The sequence below is a fragment of the Centruroides sculpturatus genome, unplaced genomic scaffold (assembly GCF_000671375.1).
Source record: "Centruroides sculpturatus isolate CEXI.00-Female unplaced genomic scaffold, Cexi_2.0 scaffold2245, whole genome shotgun sequence".
Taxonomy (NCBI): domain Eukaryota; kingdom Metazoa; phylum Arthropoda; class Arachnida; order Scorpiones; family Buthidae; genus Centruroides; species Centruroides sculpturatus.
The window spans coordinates 8,616-25,029 of NW_019386388.1; the positions used below are offsets into that span (position 1 = coordinate 8,616).

The following is a 16,414-nucleotide window of genomic DNA, read 5'->3' on the forward strand; positions in this document are numbered from 1 at the left end:
AGTAATTTCTTTGTAAAATTTTGTTGGGTCCCAGGCCATGTAGGTATAAAAGGAAATGAAGAAGCGGACGCAGCTGCAAAGGCAGCTAGTCCTTCACAGCATATAATGCCTATTGAAGGAGGTGATTTGAAGCTAGTTGTTAAAAAACGACTAGCAGAGCGATGGCAAAACATGTGGAATGCACAAATCCACAATAAACTACACGAGATCAAGCCGAATATAGAAAATTGGACACGTAATAAACAGTATGACAGGAGATCTGAAGTAATTCTTACTCGTTTGAGAATTGGGCATACTCGGTTGACTCATCTGTACCTTTTGAAGGGTGAAGATCAGCCATTATGCCAATATTGTAACTGTACTGTAAGTGTTAAACACATACTTTACAACTGCATTGCCTCTGAGAGGATACGTAGACAGCATTTTGGAAATGCAAGTTTTAAAGAGATTTTGGGCCAGAGGCCAAATCTTGATAAGATACTGAACTTTTTGAAAGTCGTAAATATTTATAAAGAAATTTAATTAATTATTTATATATTTATTTATATGCTTATATCTATTTTTTTGTTTTGTTTGTTTGTTTATATTTACGTTTTTGTGTCATATTTATATTTTGTGTTATATATATTTAGTTTTGTTATATTTTATCTTTTGTCATGGTGCAGCATGGTCTAAAGGGCCCTTGCGCCAAAAAACCTTAACCAACCAACCAACCCAGGTTATATAGGTATAAGAGGAAATGAAGTTGATGGAGCTGCAAGGTCAGCTAGTCCTTCACAGCATACAATATGTATTGAAGGAGATGATTTGAAGCTAGTCATTAAGAAACAACTAGCGGAGAGATTGCAAAATATGTGGAATTCACAAATCTACAATAAACTATATGAGATATAACTGACAATAGAAAATTGGACACGTAATAAACAGTATTACAGGAGATCTGAAGTTATTCTTAGTCATTTGAGAATTGGGCATACTTGGTTGACTCACCAATACCTTTTGAAGGGTGAAGACCAGTCAATATGTGAGTATTGCAACTGCATTGTAAGTGTAAAACACATACTGTGCAATTGCTGTGCCTTCAAGTCATGGCATAGTCAGTATTTCGGAGATGCTTGTCTGTCGGATTTTTGGCCAATTGTCAATAATTTATTGGGCTTTATGAAAGTCACTAATATTTATAAACAAATTGATGATTTAGTTATTTATTCATTGATTTATTTAGTTGTATATTTATATGTATATATATACTTTCATATATTTTGTTTATTTGTACTGAGATATATGTTTGTTTTTTGTTATTTGTTATTAATTTCTTAACAAAAAGGTCAAATATAAATATTTGATTTTGTAATTTTATCATGTGGCATGGTGCAGCATAGCCTGTATGGCTTTTGTGCCAAAAAACTTTAACTAACCAACTAACCAATTAACCAACCGATATGAGATACTTCGTGATTTGCATGAATTCTAGATTACGGGGTAATTTGCCAATTTTTATAAAAAACTTTTTACAGAATCGAAGATTCCAAATCAGGATAGGCACAACTTTATCTAGGCTTTTCACACAAGAAGAAGGAGTCCCTCAAGGCTCTATTCTGAGTTTTTCAATATGGGTTCCTGTCCATGGTGAGGGGACCTCTTAGGGATGGTTTAGTAATTGTTCTTTACCATTCCTGGGATCTGAACGCCCACCCACGTGTTTGCCGTGCGTGTTGCCCGAAATGCCAGAAAGAGGGATCCTTGTAGTTGAGGGGCAACATAATGTCTCCAACACAATTCTTTGGTTTCTGCTTCGGATAAACGGGAGGCTCAGATCATGCTATGTTTGAGTCGTTCGGCTGGTTATTGAGTCAGTTTTGACATTGGCCCAAAGTGAACTGATTGATGCCAACCGGGCGGACACGTCAGGCAAGTTGTGCTCTTCTTGACTGCATTGTGAGGGTATAGCTCCTGGAAAACCCTGGTGTGACAGTCCATTGGAGTCTGCCATGTGACGGCATCTTATTGTTGGGTCCCATGGTGGGTGGGATTACTAGGAGCCTAATATTTTTTTCTAAATATGGATTTTCTAAAGTTTAAAACATCATGTATATCACCAAAGGCTGTCAGTTTTCTTAATTAATTAGCTTACCTTATTGTTCATGCTACGGGAGAAACATTTTTGTCTAAATGTTTTTCATTTTTAATTCATAAACTTCTTGAATTGATTATTGGGTATCTTACAAAGATTAAAAAATTGAGGTCAGGAGATTTACTCATAGAAGCAGCTTCCTTTCAACAGTCAGAAAAGCTTTTGAAAATGAAGTCTCTAGGAGACATACAAGTCATGTATACACCACACACAAGTTTGAACACATCATGTGGTATGATATCTGATGATGAATGAGATATTCAGATTGGCCTTTCAGATGGAGTTACTGCTGTTCGACGCATCTCCATTCATCAAAATGGCAAGATAATTCCTAGAAAATATCTAATTATGACATTTAATTGATCGATGTTGTTATCTTTTCTTACAGCAGGATATTTGCACTGTTCGATTTGCCTATATATTCCAAATCCGCTACGCTGATTCAAATGCCAGCAGTTTGGACATTCCCAAACATCCTGCCAAGGCAAAAGCTTGCTTGTACAGTGTGGAGTTGAAGGCCACCAGAGTACTGAGTATACCAGTATTCCATGCTGTCTAAACTACAAAGATGTTCAATTTGTTTGCTTATGGAAGCCAAATCTGGTAATGTTGCTCAGAACTGAGTGAATTGCCACTTGCAACTGTTCAATGCGCCACATTTGGCACATGCGCTACGTTTTGGCCACCTTTGATCTAAATGATCATTTTCCATTGTATCATTGTAATCAATGACAACATGTGGCTTCATTTGAACAGTACCAACACACGTTTGTTTACTTACAAGTGTGCATTCTGCACTGTAGATAGCAACATAACAGTTTTCTTGTCATTTCATTTTAAAATTATAATTTTTTTTCTGTTGTGTCACTATTTCTTTCTTTTATAATTTTTTTCTTTTTATGATATCTGGAATCCCCCTTTTGTTTACATTTGCTAAAAGAATGGAGAATGTGAGCAGCACGATTGATCTGAACACAGGCAACATTTCACAGCTAGAGGTCTGTAGTATATCACCTTGGTCAACTCTTTTGATAAGTGTTGACCTTAGCTTAAAGCAATTTCCTAAGGAATCCACGCCAGACTATGTCTACAGACAGCACTTTGCAGAAATTTAACATCGTGACAGGAATTTAATTCCTATTTATACAGATGGATCTAAACCTGATGATTATGTTGGCTTAGCCTTTGTCTGCCAGGATGAAATTGTGGCAGAACAAATTGCATTGAATTCTTCCATCTTTTCTACAGAGTTGCATGCTATTTATTTAGCCTTAAAATATATAAATAGGAAAGGTCATCGTTGCTGTGTTATTTACACTGACTCAGTTAGTGCACTTCAGGTTTTGATCTCGTGTGAACCTAGTTCTCACTCTATAGTGATTAAAATTCATAATCTGATTTACCACATTCTTACCAGGAATCTCTGTATAAAATTTTGTCGGGTACAAGGACACGTCGGCATAAGAGGGAACGAAGAAGCTGACTCAGCTGCAAAGGCAGCTAATTTTTCACAGCATGAAATGCCTATCGAAGGAGGTGATTTGAAGTTAGTAGTTAAAAAATGGCTAGCAGAGAGATGGCAAAACACGTGGAATGCACAAATCCACAATAAAGTACATGAGATTATGTTGAATATAGAAAATTGGACACGTAATAAACATTATGACAGGAGATCTGAAGTAATTCTTAGTCGTTTGAGAATTGGGCATACTCGGTTGACTCATCAATACCTTTTGAAGGGTGAAGACCAGCCAGTATGTGAGTATTGCAACTGCTTTCTAAGTGTAAAACACATACTTTGTTACTGCACTGCTTTCGATCAAAGTCGTAGACAGCATTTCGGAAATGCAAGTTTGAGAGAGATTTTGGGCCAGAGGCCAAATCTGGACAACCTAGTGGACTTTCTGAAAGTCAATAATATGTATAGAGATATTTGATCACTTATTTATTTATTTACTTATTTTAGAGTTTTATTTACCTTGTTCTTGCTTAGTTATTTTTTTGTATATATTTGTTGTTTTTTATTTATTTATTTGTTTATTTATTTATCTAATAATGTGTGATGTTTAAAATTTTGTACCATTTGTTCTGGCACAGCTTAGTCTACATGGCTCTTGTGCCAAAAAACTAAAACATACCAAACCAAACCAAACCAAACCCTTCTGTTTAGACGGAGTGTTTTATATATATCTGTATGATGAGATATCGAATAATTAGCTAACTGAGAAGTATATTAATTATCAGTTGTTATGCAGTAGCCTTTGTTCAACAATGGATCCACTAATGATAACATGATATGGGAAGTTATTTGCATTTGGTTATATTTTGGATCCAGTATAATATCCTTTTCAGTTTAAATTATAAATTTGTATAGATATTTTGATGAGGATTCACATAACATAAAAAAATTTCACACTGTAACAAGACTGTTTGAGAGGTTATGTATTGTTTTTAGGAAATACAATTTTTTCATAGAAAGAGAGACTTGTCCATCATTGTCTTTCTTTGGTTCGTATAAACGGGAAAATTAGAATTTAGAAATTTACTAAAGCCAAAATTTTGTTCAATTAAGGAGACAGATGGGTGGACGGATCAAATGATGCATTATCTGCAAAGTGCAAAATCTCTGCAAATCTATTTTTAGACATTAGTTTAGGAAAATTGTTGTGGTAAATAAATCATTGGTGGACCAATACATCCTCTCATTCGGATTTTTAAAATTTCCTGCAAAATACAGATAGCGAGAAACATATATATCTCAGCCACTGTAACAGGCTCTTACTGATGCCTAGATGATTGCGGCTGTTGCAGTGCATATGATTCATCTCGCTAACAGATTTAGCAAATTTAAGTAAAAAAAAAAGTGAGTTGATTGATGTTATTGATAGTGAATCGACAACCCAGATTTCCTGTGAAAGGGAATCGTGGAAGAGGATTGTTTATATCCACATCAACTCAATTTCTGGCAGTAGCAATGCTTTAGTCTGAATGTATGCTCGATTCCGAGTTGCTGACGTCGCTCAAATTATATTTTAATCCACCTTTGGAAAAAGTATCATTATCGTATTCTGAACTAGACATTTTGGCAATAAAAGATTGTATCTAAAATCTGTTCTTATTAAATTATGCACAAGAAGTATATTCTCTGGATAAAATATGTTTATATACTTACTTGGAAAAGGTAGAAAACACTTCACGACGCACAAAAGCAGAGATATTCTACTAACGCAAAACCTAAGAAGCTGTAGTGATATCCGACTTCCTCATCTTCCCTCAGTTGTGGTTTTGTCTATCTGTGTGCAATCAATTTGCACACAGCAGTAAAGGGTTATAAAAAATGTAGACAAAGGGTCACAACACTGAGAGAGAAAAAAGCGGGAAGAGGGATGGGGAGAATAGTTCGAGATACAATAGAGAGGAAGGCTAAGGTGGAGGTCCCCATGAGTAGAATAAAAGTTTATTGTTTTTTGTCTACAAATATTGAATATTATAGAATTCATATCAATACTTTGTAATGATTTTATATGCATATATATAAATTTGTATAAAAATTTTATTACATTACGTCTGTGTAATGCTTTATATTTGCAACTGATGTTTATAACTTCTGTATACCTACTTTTATAAAAACATTTGTAAATGTTTTTTTGTAATGTTATACATAATAAAATTTTGCAAATAAAACATTAATAATATTTTAAAATTATTTTATTTCTGATTTTTACATTTTATTATACATTTGTTATTCGATATGATTTTCGTAATCTAATTGCCATGGTAAAATATTATTTGCTTGAAAATAAGTAGCAAATTCCTCTCTAATATCTCTTGCACATTGTGAATAATTATGCTGTTGACATGGTCTTTGAGGAAGAGATGGTGATTCACTTCTTATCTCCTTTCTCCACTGTCCTTCTATAATAGTTTCATTAGCAGTTTCTTTATCAGTAAGATGGGGGATACAATAATATTTCATGTCTGTATTTACTTTGTTTTGTCGTCATAAAATTATGCAGACACACATACAAGCTTTTATGATACTATCAACAGTTTCTGGAGAAGCTTGAATGCATCTGCATAGAATTCTCCAATGTGCAGAAAGAATACTGAATGTATTTTCTATAACATGTCTAGCTTGGCTGAGTCTGTAGTTAAATATTCTTTTTTTTGTTAACTGTCTGTCAGGATATGGTCGAAGTAAATAAGTTTTTAATGGAAATGCCTCATCACCAATCATAAAATATGGTAGGTTACTAGACATTCCGCTTATTGTTGATGATTGTGGCCAATCCAATTTTTTTGTTTATAGTGATCTGCCAAGACTTGAATGGGAAAAAATACGTCCATTGCTTCTTCCACCAAATCTTCCTATCTCAACATATATAAATCTATTTTTGGCATCACTTACAGCTAGGAGAACTTTATTAAAGTTGCCTTTATAATTATAATATAAAGAACCTGTATTTGGAGGGAAAACCATTTGTATGTGTTTCCATCTATAGCACCAACACAATGAAGAAAATTCCATCTTTCTTCAAATTCCATAGTAAGATTGGCAAATTGCTCTCTGCCTGGAAACTTCATATATTCTTTTGCCAACACAAGCCAAATAGCTTTGCAAGTTTCATTAATAGTGTAAACAGTTGATCTACCCATTCAAAATTCAAAAGCTTGGAAAATTTTATAATCTCTACTAGCTAAATATTTAAAATTATGAAATAAATCATTTATCACTTGCATTTATAATCTAGGGACACCCTCTAGTTGGCGTGCTTTACAAAATCCCATGAGGCATGGTTTCTTTGATTTTTTTTTTTTTTTTTGTTGCTATCAATATGCTCTGCAGCTCTGTTAAAGCCCCAATCGTGTCATACGGATCTATATTTCTATCTATTAAATGTTCTATAAAACTTTAAAATAGTTTAATTTGTTTATTTACCTTCGGTTGTAAACCTCGATTTTAAATGTATCTGCCATTTTTTCAACAAATTTCCTGTGAGTCAATGCTCAACGTTCACTGATTTTTGACTCACAGAATGTTGTAAATGTGAGATGCAAGGTTAATCAAGGCATAAAATAATGCAAGGCAAGGCATATAATAATTATTTATACCATTTCGTGGTATAAATAACAAATTCATATCAATAATAAATTTGTATTACAAATAAAAATAATTTATTATTAATTTAAAATCATTGCTAGGGTGCCTGTTGTTCCCATTTTTGGCATACCGTTACGTGGATGGACGGACGGACACACATTTAATGGGTTATATAGATAGATTATTATACTTCCTTATTTAACCCCCTTTGAGCCGCCCATTTTTTTTAAAATTTTTAATTAAGCATAAAAAATACTTAAAACTGAAAAAACACGAAAGANTTAAATATATGAGAGGATTGTTCAAAAAGAAACAAGCCGGAGGCCAAGGAACATAAACCCTTACCTGTATGTCAGAAGTATTGGCCCTGGCTGTTGAGGCACTTGTCCCACTGTAACACAAGGCGATGAATGGCTGTCTCATAAAAGTCCCAGGACGGCGTTGTCAACTAGTTCTGAACATACTGTTGGACGTCATTGTCCGAGGTGAATCGTTTGCCCTTCGGAGCCTACTTTAGGGGACCAAAAATGGCGTAATTGCAGGGAGAGAGGTCTGGACTGTATGGAAAGTGACCGAGGAGCTCCCACATGAATTTCTTTAAGAGTGACATGATTGTGTTGGCTATATGAGGCCTGGCATTGTCGTGGAGCAGAATGACGCCATGGGTGAGCTGCCCTGGTCGTTTCGATTTGATTGCTTGGCGAAGGGTGGTCAAGGTTTGCAAATAATGCTGGGCATTCACTATTGTCCTGTGCTGCAGATTCTGAGTTGGATCTTCAAGCAGGCAAGTCATGTTTTTTTGAGCTTTAGTCCGCAGTACCTTCCTTCGATGTACTAAAGATTGCACTGAAAAAATTTCAAATTTGTACGAAAAAAAAAGTTTCATGAAGCGACACCAAAAGTCAGTGGGCAATGTATGTACCCTGCATGCCTAACAGAGGAAGTTTTAACCTGACTAATCTAGAACTTTGCACATCCGCAGTAAGAAAATTGCTGATATGTGACGTCGTATGACATTTGCATTTGCTCATCTGTTTATATTGTTTTTCTTTATTTTTGTACATCGATTTATGGATTTTTAAAAAATTTTTTACATCGATTGTTTTATAAATTGTTGATTTAGTATTTTATTTCATTTTTATGTAGATGCATATTCTGTAATTTTATCTATATAACACAAATTTAAAATAATATTTAAATGTTTTATTTTCGACAAAGTGTTATAAAAAAATTAAAATGATTGGTCAGTTCTCAATTACGTTTGAAATACAAACATACAAAGCTGCGACTATATACTTTGCTCCGCGTATGTAAATAATACAGTTCTGTTATCAAAACATGATGTTATGCAGGAAAAGTGCTTTTACAGATACAATGCCGGTTTTATTTTTGATAGTTGGCTATATTTTTTTTTTTTTTAATTTGATCAGAAACGTTTTATGGTCTACCATTTTTGAAATTTATCAAGACCCATAACTGTTAAACCCTCTGAATTAAATTCAAAAAAATTACTGGGAGTCGTTTTTTCCATATTTTGTGCAATCACGGAAAAAATTAGTTACAAACACCATAATATTATAACACAAAACTTTATTAAAAAGAAGTTTGTATTATTCTTATATCATTATTATGAAATATCTAACAAAATACATGTAAGTAATCTACAATAAGTAAAAATATAATACAATCCGAATACATTACAATGAATATAAGCAAAAAAACATACATGTAAATTCAAATTATAATATCATCTTATATCAATTCTGATGATAGACTGAGTGCATAAAAAAGTAAAGTCATGAAACAAATATTTAGTACAAAACGTAATAATATATCAATAGCCAGTCTTTTATTATACTGTAGTAGTAATTTTATATCAATACTAGTTTTTCCCGTGGCTTCACTCGCGTTAAGAAGTATTATTATTAATTAGGTATAGTTTTTGCAGCTTTACTTTTGTTTAGCGTGTGTAAAAAATTAGGGCCTACAAAACTTCTTTGTACACAATATTCTTAACTAATCTGTCATTAGGTGCTAAAACTATCAAGCTATTGGGTGAACTTACTCGTGAGCAAGCAACATAAAACTGTCCATGAGAGAAGCAATGTTCTCTCAAGTCAATACCCGCAAATTTGAGAGTTTGCCCCTGAGACTTGTTTATTGTCATGGCAAAGCAGACTTTTAGGGGAAACTGTAATTGTTTAAATTTGAACGGGATATCATTAGGTATTAATGGGATTTGTGGTATAAATACAGTTTCCTCTTTCGCACACCCAGTTAATATAGTGGCTTCCACTATATTGCGATGTAACGCTTTCATTTGCAGTCTTGTACCGTTACAAAGTTTTGGTGGTTTTAAATTTCGCAACAACATAATTGGAGTGCCCACACGCAGAATAAGCTTATGATAAGGCAAACCTGGCGGTTTCAATGAATTTAAAAATTCTACAGGGTAATTAGTAGCGTCATCTGTATTAACCACAGTATCAATCGAAGTATAGACCTTTTCTTCGCCCTCAAACGACATGAGCAGGATATCGTTGATAGCTGCTGCTTGATCGTTCTTTGGAGTAAGTATGGCACGCTCACATAACCATTCAATAGGCTTGTCATGTATATGAATAATGTCTGGATAAACTGTAGACAGCAATTCTTGAACCGTAGTAACAACTGTGCACAATTCTTTTGGGATGGTTATCATTCCATCAAACGATGGAAAATCACCATTACCAATTTTAAGAAGGAGATCTGAAAATCTACCAGCAGACTCATCCCTGTCCAAATGTGCTCTCATATTTATAGAGAGCTTAAGAATATTAACCTGGGGCCACAAATTAGATTTCTTAATGCACGACTTTACTTCGTCAGCTTTGGTTGCATTTGGCACCACTGGTAGAGTTTGCCGAAAGTCTCCGGCCAGCAAAACTGTTACGCCATCCATTAATTTTGTATTACCCCTTATATCCCTTAGTGATCTGTTTAAGGCTTCAATACCACCCTTATGAGCCATCGTTATTTCGTCCCACACGATTATTTTTGTACTCTTTAAAACTTCAGCAAAATTACTTTGTTTGGAGATGTTGCAAATGGGAGTCTCGGCAGTGATTAAATTGAGTGGTAACTTAAAAGTAGCATGAGCAGTTCGACCACCTTCGAGTAATGTAGCAGCTATGCCGGACGACGCCACAGCCAGGGCAATGCCGTGAGTACTTCTTACTTTCGCCGAAAGTAAATTAATAAGGAAGGTTTTACCAGTTCCACCTGGAGCGTCTAAGAAGAATATTCGACCGTCATTTGCATCTACACTTGTAATAATTTTATTGTAAACTTCCTGTTGCTCGTCATTCAAGGATGCTTCATTTTTTCTTACTGCGTCTTCTAAGGCCACTGTATCGTAACTGGTCTCCTTCACGTACTCTCTATTTTCAAAATGTATTGATGTTATTGGCTGAGGTAATCCATACTCTTTAAGAGGACGGCCGCCTAATGATAATACGGCATCCTCTAATACTGACAGGCATTTGTTAAATATCAGGTTCGATGAGTGCTCTACATCCACGTCACCTTGCCTTTCCAGTTGTTTTTTAAAGTCTTCAGAAAGGTATTCTTTGTATTTTTCCCAAAGACATAAGGGGTCGGAAACCTGGCAGAACAATAAAATGATAGCAAAAAGCTCTCGAATCATATGTGGTGTTTGACAAAGTGCTGCCTCTTCAAAAGCTGAATCCAAATGCCGATCATCTTTGAGTAGACCTAGAGCCTTGCACGCGGATTGGAAAGTGGGATGTAAGTGACCATCTACAGTTTTCAACACTTCAAATGAAATTGGGCCTCTGATCTCATGTAGAAGCATTCGAAGGTGGTAGCATTCTGTATTGTTTGGATGAACAGTATAAACCCTACCTAGAACGTGTTCTTTTTTGACCCCTGACCATCCTTCAACATTCACTCCTTTCTTCCTTCTCTGAAACGATCGCTTGTTCCAAACGTAATACGCAGGGACTTCCGAGTATAGCAATGTTTTTGCAAAGTCATCCACGTTACACAGATCGAAAAAGGAGAGGAGTGTAGTTGTAGGAGGACTACTCAATTTGTCGCACAAGTTCTGCTCATTAAAATAAATTTCTTGTTTATTTTCTAAATGGACAGCAAGGTGCACTACAGGAGGAAAACGCTCATGTATTGGGAATTCAAGGATTTGCCAAACTGCTTCAGCTGAACTTATATATCGACCACTTGCGTTAGTTGTAACTTCATCCTTCCCATTTTCTAAAGTAAACGTAGCCTGATCTGACCCTTGTTGTCAAAAAATTTTAAATGCATTTTTGATGATAGCCTGAAATAAGGTCATTCACTCTGTATGCTTGTTTCATATGGAGTTTGCTCATTGCATGTGAAGTTTGCGATAACATACAGAGGGACTGGAATTAGATAGCCTGAAATAAGGTCAAAGTTATAATATATAACAAAAATTTGAATTTAATTTAATTTTCATAATGTGAGTTACACACATTAACCATATGGTCTGGACATATCCATTTTTTGCATTTATAACATTATCTGCTTTTTCAATCTGTTTTTCTAGGACAGATTTGACATCGACCCATACTGCCAGACGGTCTTGACTCTGGGACCATCTCGACGTGTGGTTTTTTTGAAGCTGCTTATTTGCTCTGTTTCTTAGATCAACTATTAAACTTTGAATACTACTAGTCAAGTTCAAAAACCACTTGTTCACAATTCACAAAACGTTAATATTAATGATTAAAACTTAGATACAGTAACGAGGTCACAAAATAAAAGAGTTACGATAATTCAGATATAGCAAAGTTCAAAGTCAATTAAACCACAACAGATTCGTTGAAAAGGACTCCTTGCGACGAATTCCTTAGGACAGTCGTTAACAAGTTGGCAAGATAAAGCAACTTCTTCAGCAAGTCTGCTGATTTAATTGATGGAGTTAAGATGTACTCTGATGTACTTCGATCATGTCTGATCGACCCGAGTTACCTGGATATGCATTAGGCGAACTGAAATTCCCACCCAAATTCAATTCTTTTTTTATGGATTGAAACGAATGTAAGTTTTCCAATCAGCATTTAGCAGCGCTATTGGATGTCCGCTGATCGTATGATGTTTTCTAGCTAACCTGCGGTTGAGTTCCAAAACTACTGGCATCGCCTGATCTGTGTTTCCATGACGACAGCTGTTGCTCATTCAAAAATGGGAAAAGCGCGGGAATCATACGTCCAGACGATTTTATCCCAACACTACTACTATGTTGAATTTGGGGTTTGATTAGTTTTCAAGCTAGATTTTCAAGAAATTCACTTCGTTTGCATTTTTCATGGGAAGTGAATTTGTGAAATTTATAAATGCAATAGGTGTTAATTGCCACAATATTCAATAAATTAAAAAACATGACCATTGGCCTTCTCCTTGTAATTCTGGCTTTATTGTTTCTTTCACAATGTTGGTCTACAAGATGTACTCCTGTTTTTGTCATATTATAAAAAGTTATAATTTCTGGTTTTTGTGTTTCTCCTGTGGTTTCATCTGTCTTATCATCAAAATGCATTGATGATACAAGGACGACAGCTTTATTTTTTTGTGGGCAATAAGACACCATTGTGCAATCAGATTCAAATCTGAATATTGACAAGTTTTTTGCTTGATTTTTGTTAGGTAAAAATTTTACTGGAATTTCCCACCTATGTTAACGCATACTGCCTACGTACGTGAGTTTTTTAGCCTTAAGGGGTTTTACTAAAGAAAGACTTGTGAATTAGTTATCCCCAGTGATATTTCTGTTCGTTCCCTGTACAGGCATTATTAATCGCTCAACAATATCCTGAACAATAGTGCTTATACAGTAAGGCCCATCTGGCTGCTTCCCTACATAATGTTCCAAACTTAGTGTAAGCAGTTTTGACATTTTCAGCCCATGTTTTGCTGGTATTTTTGGGAATGTACTGCCAAAATGAGCACTTGCCCTGAAAAGCTAGGAGCTGCTCATCTACTGTAAGGTATTCACTTGGTGTGAAGTATTTTCAAAGTTAGATACAAACATTTTGTGTATTTTCCTGATAGGAGCCAATTTCTCTCTTCTCTCTGTCATGAATGTTATCAAATCATAAGGATTGTAAGAGAAATCTGAATCTTTTTCACTCATGCATAAGTAGCAAGATTCTAACCCGCTACCCGTGGAATTGTCTCACATCTTGTTTGCGTTTTTTGTGGAGTTTTGTATACTTTCCATCAGGTACAGTAATCCAACAAATGCTCTTATTTTTGTTGAATCTGTATCCCTAGCATCCCTTTCCCGGGGAAATGTTTTTCTTATGTTTGTAATATATGTATCAGTAAAAACAATTGTGGATTGTACAATGTTAATGTCAAAAAATAAATCAAATATATCTAATTCTTTCTTATGGTTACGTGCCTCATTTTGGGACCAGTAAATGTGTCATGATGTTCACTGACCCCCCTCAATGTGGGTTCCTGTCCGTGGTGAGGGGGGCCTCCCAGAGATGGTTTAGTAACTCTTCTTTACCATCCCTGGGATCTGAACGCCCAACCACGTGTTTGCCGTGCGTGGTGTCATGTACGCCGGAAAGGGGGATCCTGGTAGTTGAGGGGCAACATAACGTCCCCAACACACTGCTTTGGCCCCTGCTTCGGATAAACGGGAGGATCAAATCAGGCTCCGTTTGAGTCAATCGGCTGGTCGTTGAGTCATTCTTGACCTCGGCTTGGAGTCAACTGATCGATGCAGACCGGGCGGACACATCAGACAAGATGTGCTCTTCTTGACTGCATAGTGAGAGTATAGCTCCTGGGAAACCCTGGTGTGACAGTCTATGAAAGTACTTCATGTGATGGCATCCCCTTGTTGGGCCCCATGGTGGGTGGGGTCACTAGGAGCTGAACTTTTTTGAACAATATGGATTCTAAAAATCTAAAACTCCAACATAGTACAGAACAACAAATATCAAATCGTGGAAAACTTTCCAGCGAGCCTGCATACTTGATAATATACGCTACATAAGATAAACCACTGTCCAAATGCTCCCCTTTTTTGATTCAAAAGCTATTTGAATCCATTATTGGGCATCTGAAAAAAATACAAAAGTTGAGGTCTGGGGACTTACTTATAAAGACAGTGTCACCTCAACAATCAGCAAGGCTTTTGGCAACAAAAAGTCTCGGAGAAATGGGAGTTCTGGTCACACCACACGGAAGTCTCAACTCATCACACGGTGTGATATCTGAGGTAGACTTGATGTCAGAAGACGAACCAGATATACTGTCAGGCCTTTCAGATCAAGGTGTCACTAATGCCTGACGCATCTTTATTCGTCGAGACAGCAGGGTGATACCTACTAAACACCTAATTCTGACATTTAACAAGCCAACACTGCCATCTGTTATTACAGCAGGATATCTGCGTTGCCCAGTTGGACCATACATTCCAAACCCACTGCGTTGCTTTAAATGCCAGCGGTTTGGACATTCACAGTCATCCTGCCGTGTGAAGAATGTATGTGCACAGTGTCGGGATGAAGGTCACGAGAGTACTGAGTGTACCTGTACCCCATGCTGTGTAAACTGCAAAGATTCACATCCTTCCTACTACCGAAAATGCCCTGCATGGCAGAGAGAGAGAGAGATTCAGCGCGTGAAAACAGTTAACAATCTACTTTATTCAGAGGCAGGACGCATGGTAACTTTAAATGCACCAGTGAAACAGAAGACATTTGCTGCTGTTCTGAAATCCACAAAGACATGTGGAGTTCGGTTTCATCTGTCTTATCATCAAAATGCATTGATGATACAAGGACGACACAGCTTTATTTTTTTGTGGGCAATAAGACACCATTGTGCAATCAGATTCAAATCTGAATATTGACAAGTTTTTTGCTTGATTTTTGTTAGGTAAAAATTTTACTGGAATTTCCCACCTATGTTAACGCATACTGCCTACGTACGTGAGTTTTTTAGCCTTAAGGGGTTTTACTAAAGAAAGACTTGTGAATTAGTTATCCCCAGTGATATTTCTGTTCGTTCCCTGTACAGGCATTATTAATCGCTCAACAATATCCTGAACAATAGTGCTTATACAGTAAGGCCCATCTGGCTGCTTCCCTACATAATGTTCCAAACTTAGTGTAAGCAGTTTTGACATTTTCAGCCCATGTTTTGCTGGTATTTTTGGGAATGTACTGCCAAAATGAGCACTTGCCCTGAAAAGCTAGGAGCTGCTCATCTACTGTAAGGTATTCACTTGGTGTGAAGTATTTTCAAAGTTAGATACAAACATTTTGTGTATTTTCCTGATAGGAGCCAATTTCTCTCTTCTCTCTGTCATGAATGTTATCAAATCATAAGGATTGTAAGAGAAATCTGAATCTTTTTCACTCATGCATAAGTAGCAAGATTCTAACCCGCTACCCGTGGAATTGTCTCACATCTTGTTTGCGTTTTTTGTGGAGTTTTGTATACTTTCCATCAGGTACAGTAATCCAACAAATGCTCTTATTTTTGTTGAATCTGTATCCCTAGCATCCCTTTCCCGGGGAAATGTTTTTCTTATGTTTGTAATATATGTATCAGTAAAAACAATTGTGGATTGTACAATGTTAATGTCAAAAAATAAATCAAATATATCTAATTCTTTCTTATGGTTACGTGCCTCATTTTGGGACCAGTAAATGTGTCATGATGTTCACTGACCCCCCTCAATGTGGGTTCCTGTCCGTGGTGAGGGGGGCCTCCCAGAGATGGTTTAGTAACTCTTCTTTACCATCCCTGGGATCTGAACGCCCAACCACGTGTTTGCCGTGCGTGGTGTCATGTACGCCGGAAAGGGGGATCCTGGTAGTTGAGGGGCAACATAACGTCCCCAACACACTGCTTTGGCCCCTGCTTCGGATAAACGGGAGGCTCAAATCAGGCTCCGTTTGAGTCAATCGGCTGGTCGTTGAGTCATTCTTGACCTCGGCTTGGAGTCAACTGATCGATGCAGACCGGGCGGACACATCAGACAAGATGTGCTCTTCTTGACTGCATAGTGAGAGTATAGCTCCTGGGAAACCCTGGTGTGACAGTCTATGAAAGTACTTCATGTGATGGCATCCCCTTGTTGGGCCCCATGGTGGGTGGGGTCACTAGGAGCTGAA

At 36.4% G+C, this 16,414-nt stretch overlaps 2 protein-coding genes and 1 pseudogene across 2 annotated transcripts in view; 1 reads left to right on the forward strand and 2 right to left on the reverse strand.

Moving 5' to 3' along the window:
- LOC111614779 (piggyBac transposable element-derived protein 4-like) overlaps positions 1 to 2,389 on the forward strand; it is a 10,963-nt gene extending 8,574 nt beyond the window's left edge. Inside the window, exons 2-3 of the mRNA XM_023356144.1 lie at positions 35 to 121; positions 2,250 to 2,389. Of these exons, the coding sequence (XP_023211912.1) occupies positions 35 to 121; positions 2,250 to 2,389 (227 nt within the window). The remainder of the gene's footprint in view (positions 1 to 34; positions 122 to 2,249) is intronic.
- Positions 2,390 to 5,876: 3,487 nt separating this feature from the next.
- LOC111614782 lies at positions 5,877 to 6,790 on the reverse strand (annotated as a pseudogene).
- Positions 6,791 to 9,219: 2,429 nt separating this feature from the next.
- Positions 9,220 to 12,480, reverse strand: LOC111614783 (ATP-dependent DNA helicase pif1-like). The gene is made up of 2 exons (XM_023356146.1): positions 12,385 to 12,480; positions 9,220 to 11,340 (listed from the first exon to the last, which is right to left on the reverse strand). The coding sequence occupies exons 1-2, from the start codon at positions 12,478 to 12,480 to the stop codon at positions 9,220 to 9,222; spliced, it is 2,217 nt and encodes a 738-aa protein (XP_023211914.1).
- Between the last annotated feature and the right edge of the window lie 3,934 nt (positions 12,481 to 16,414).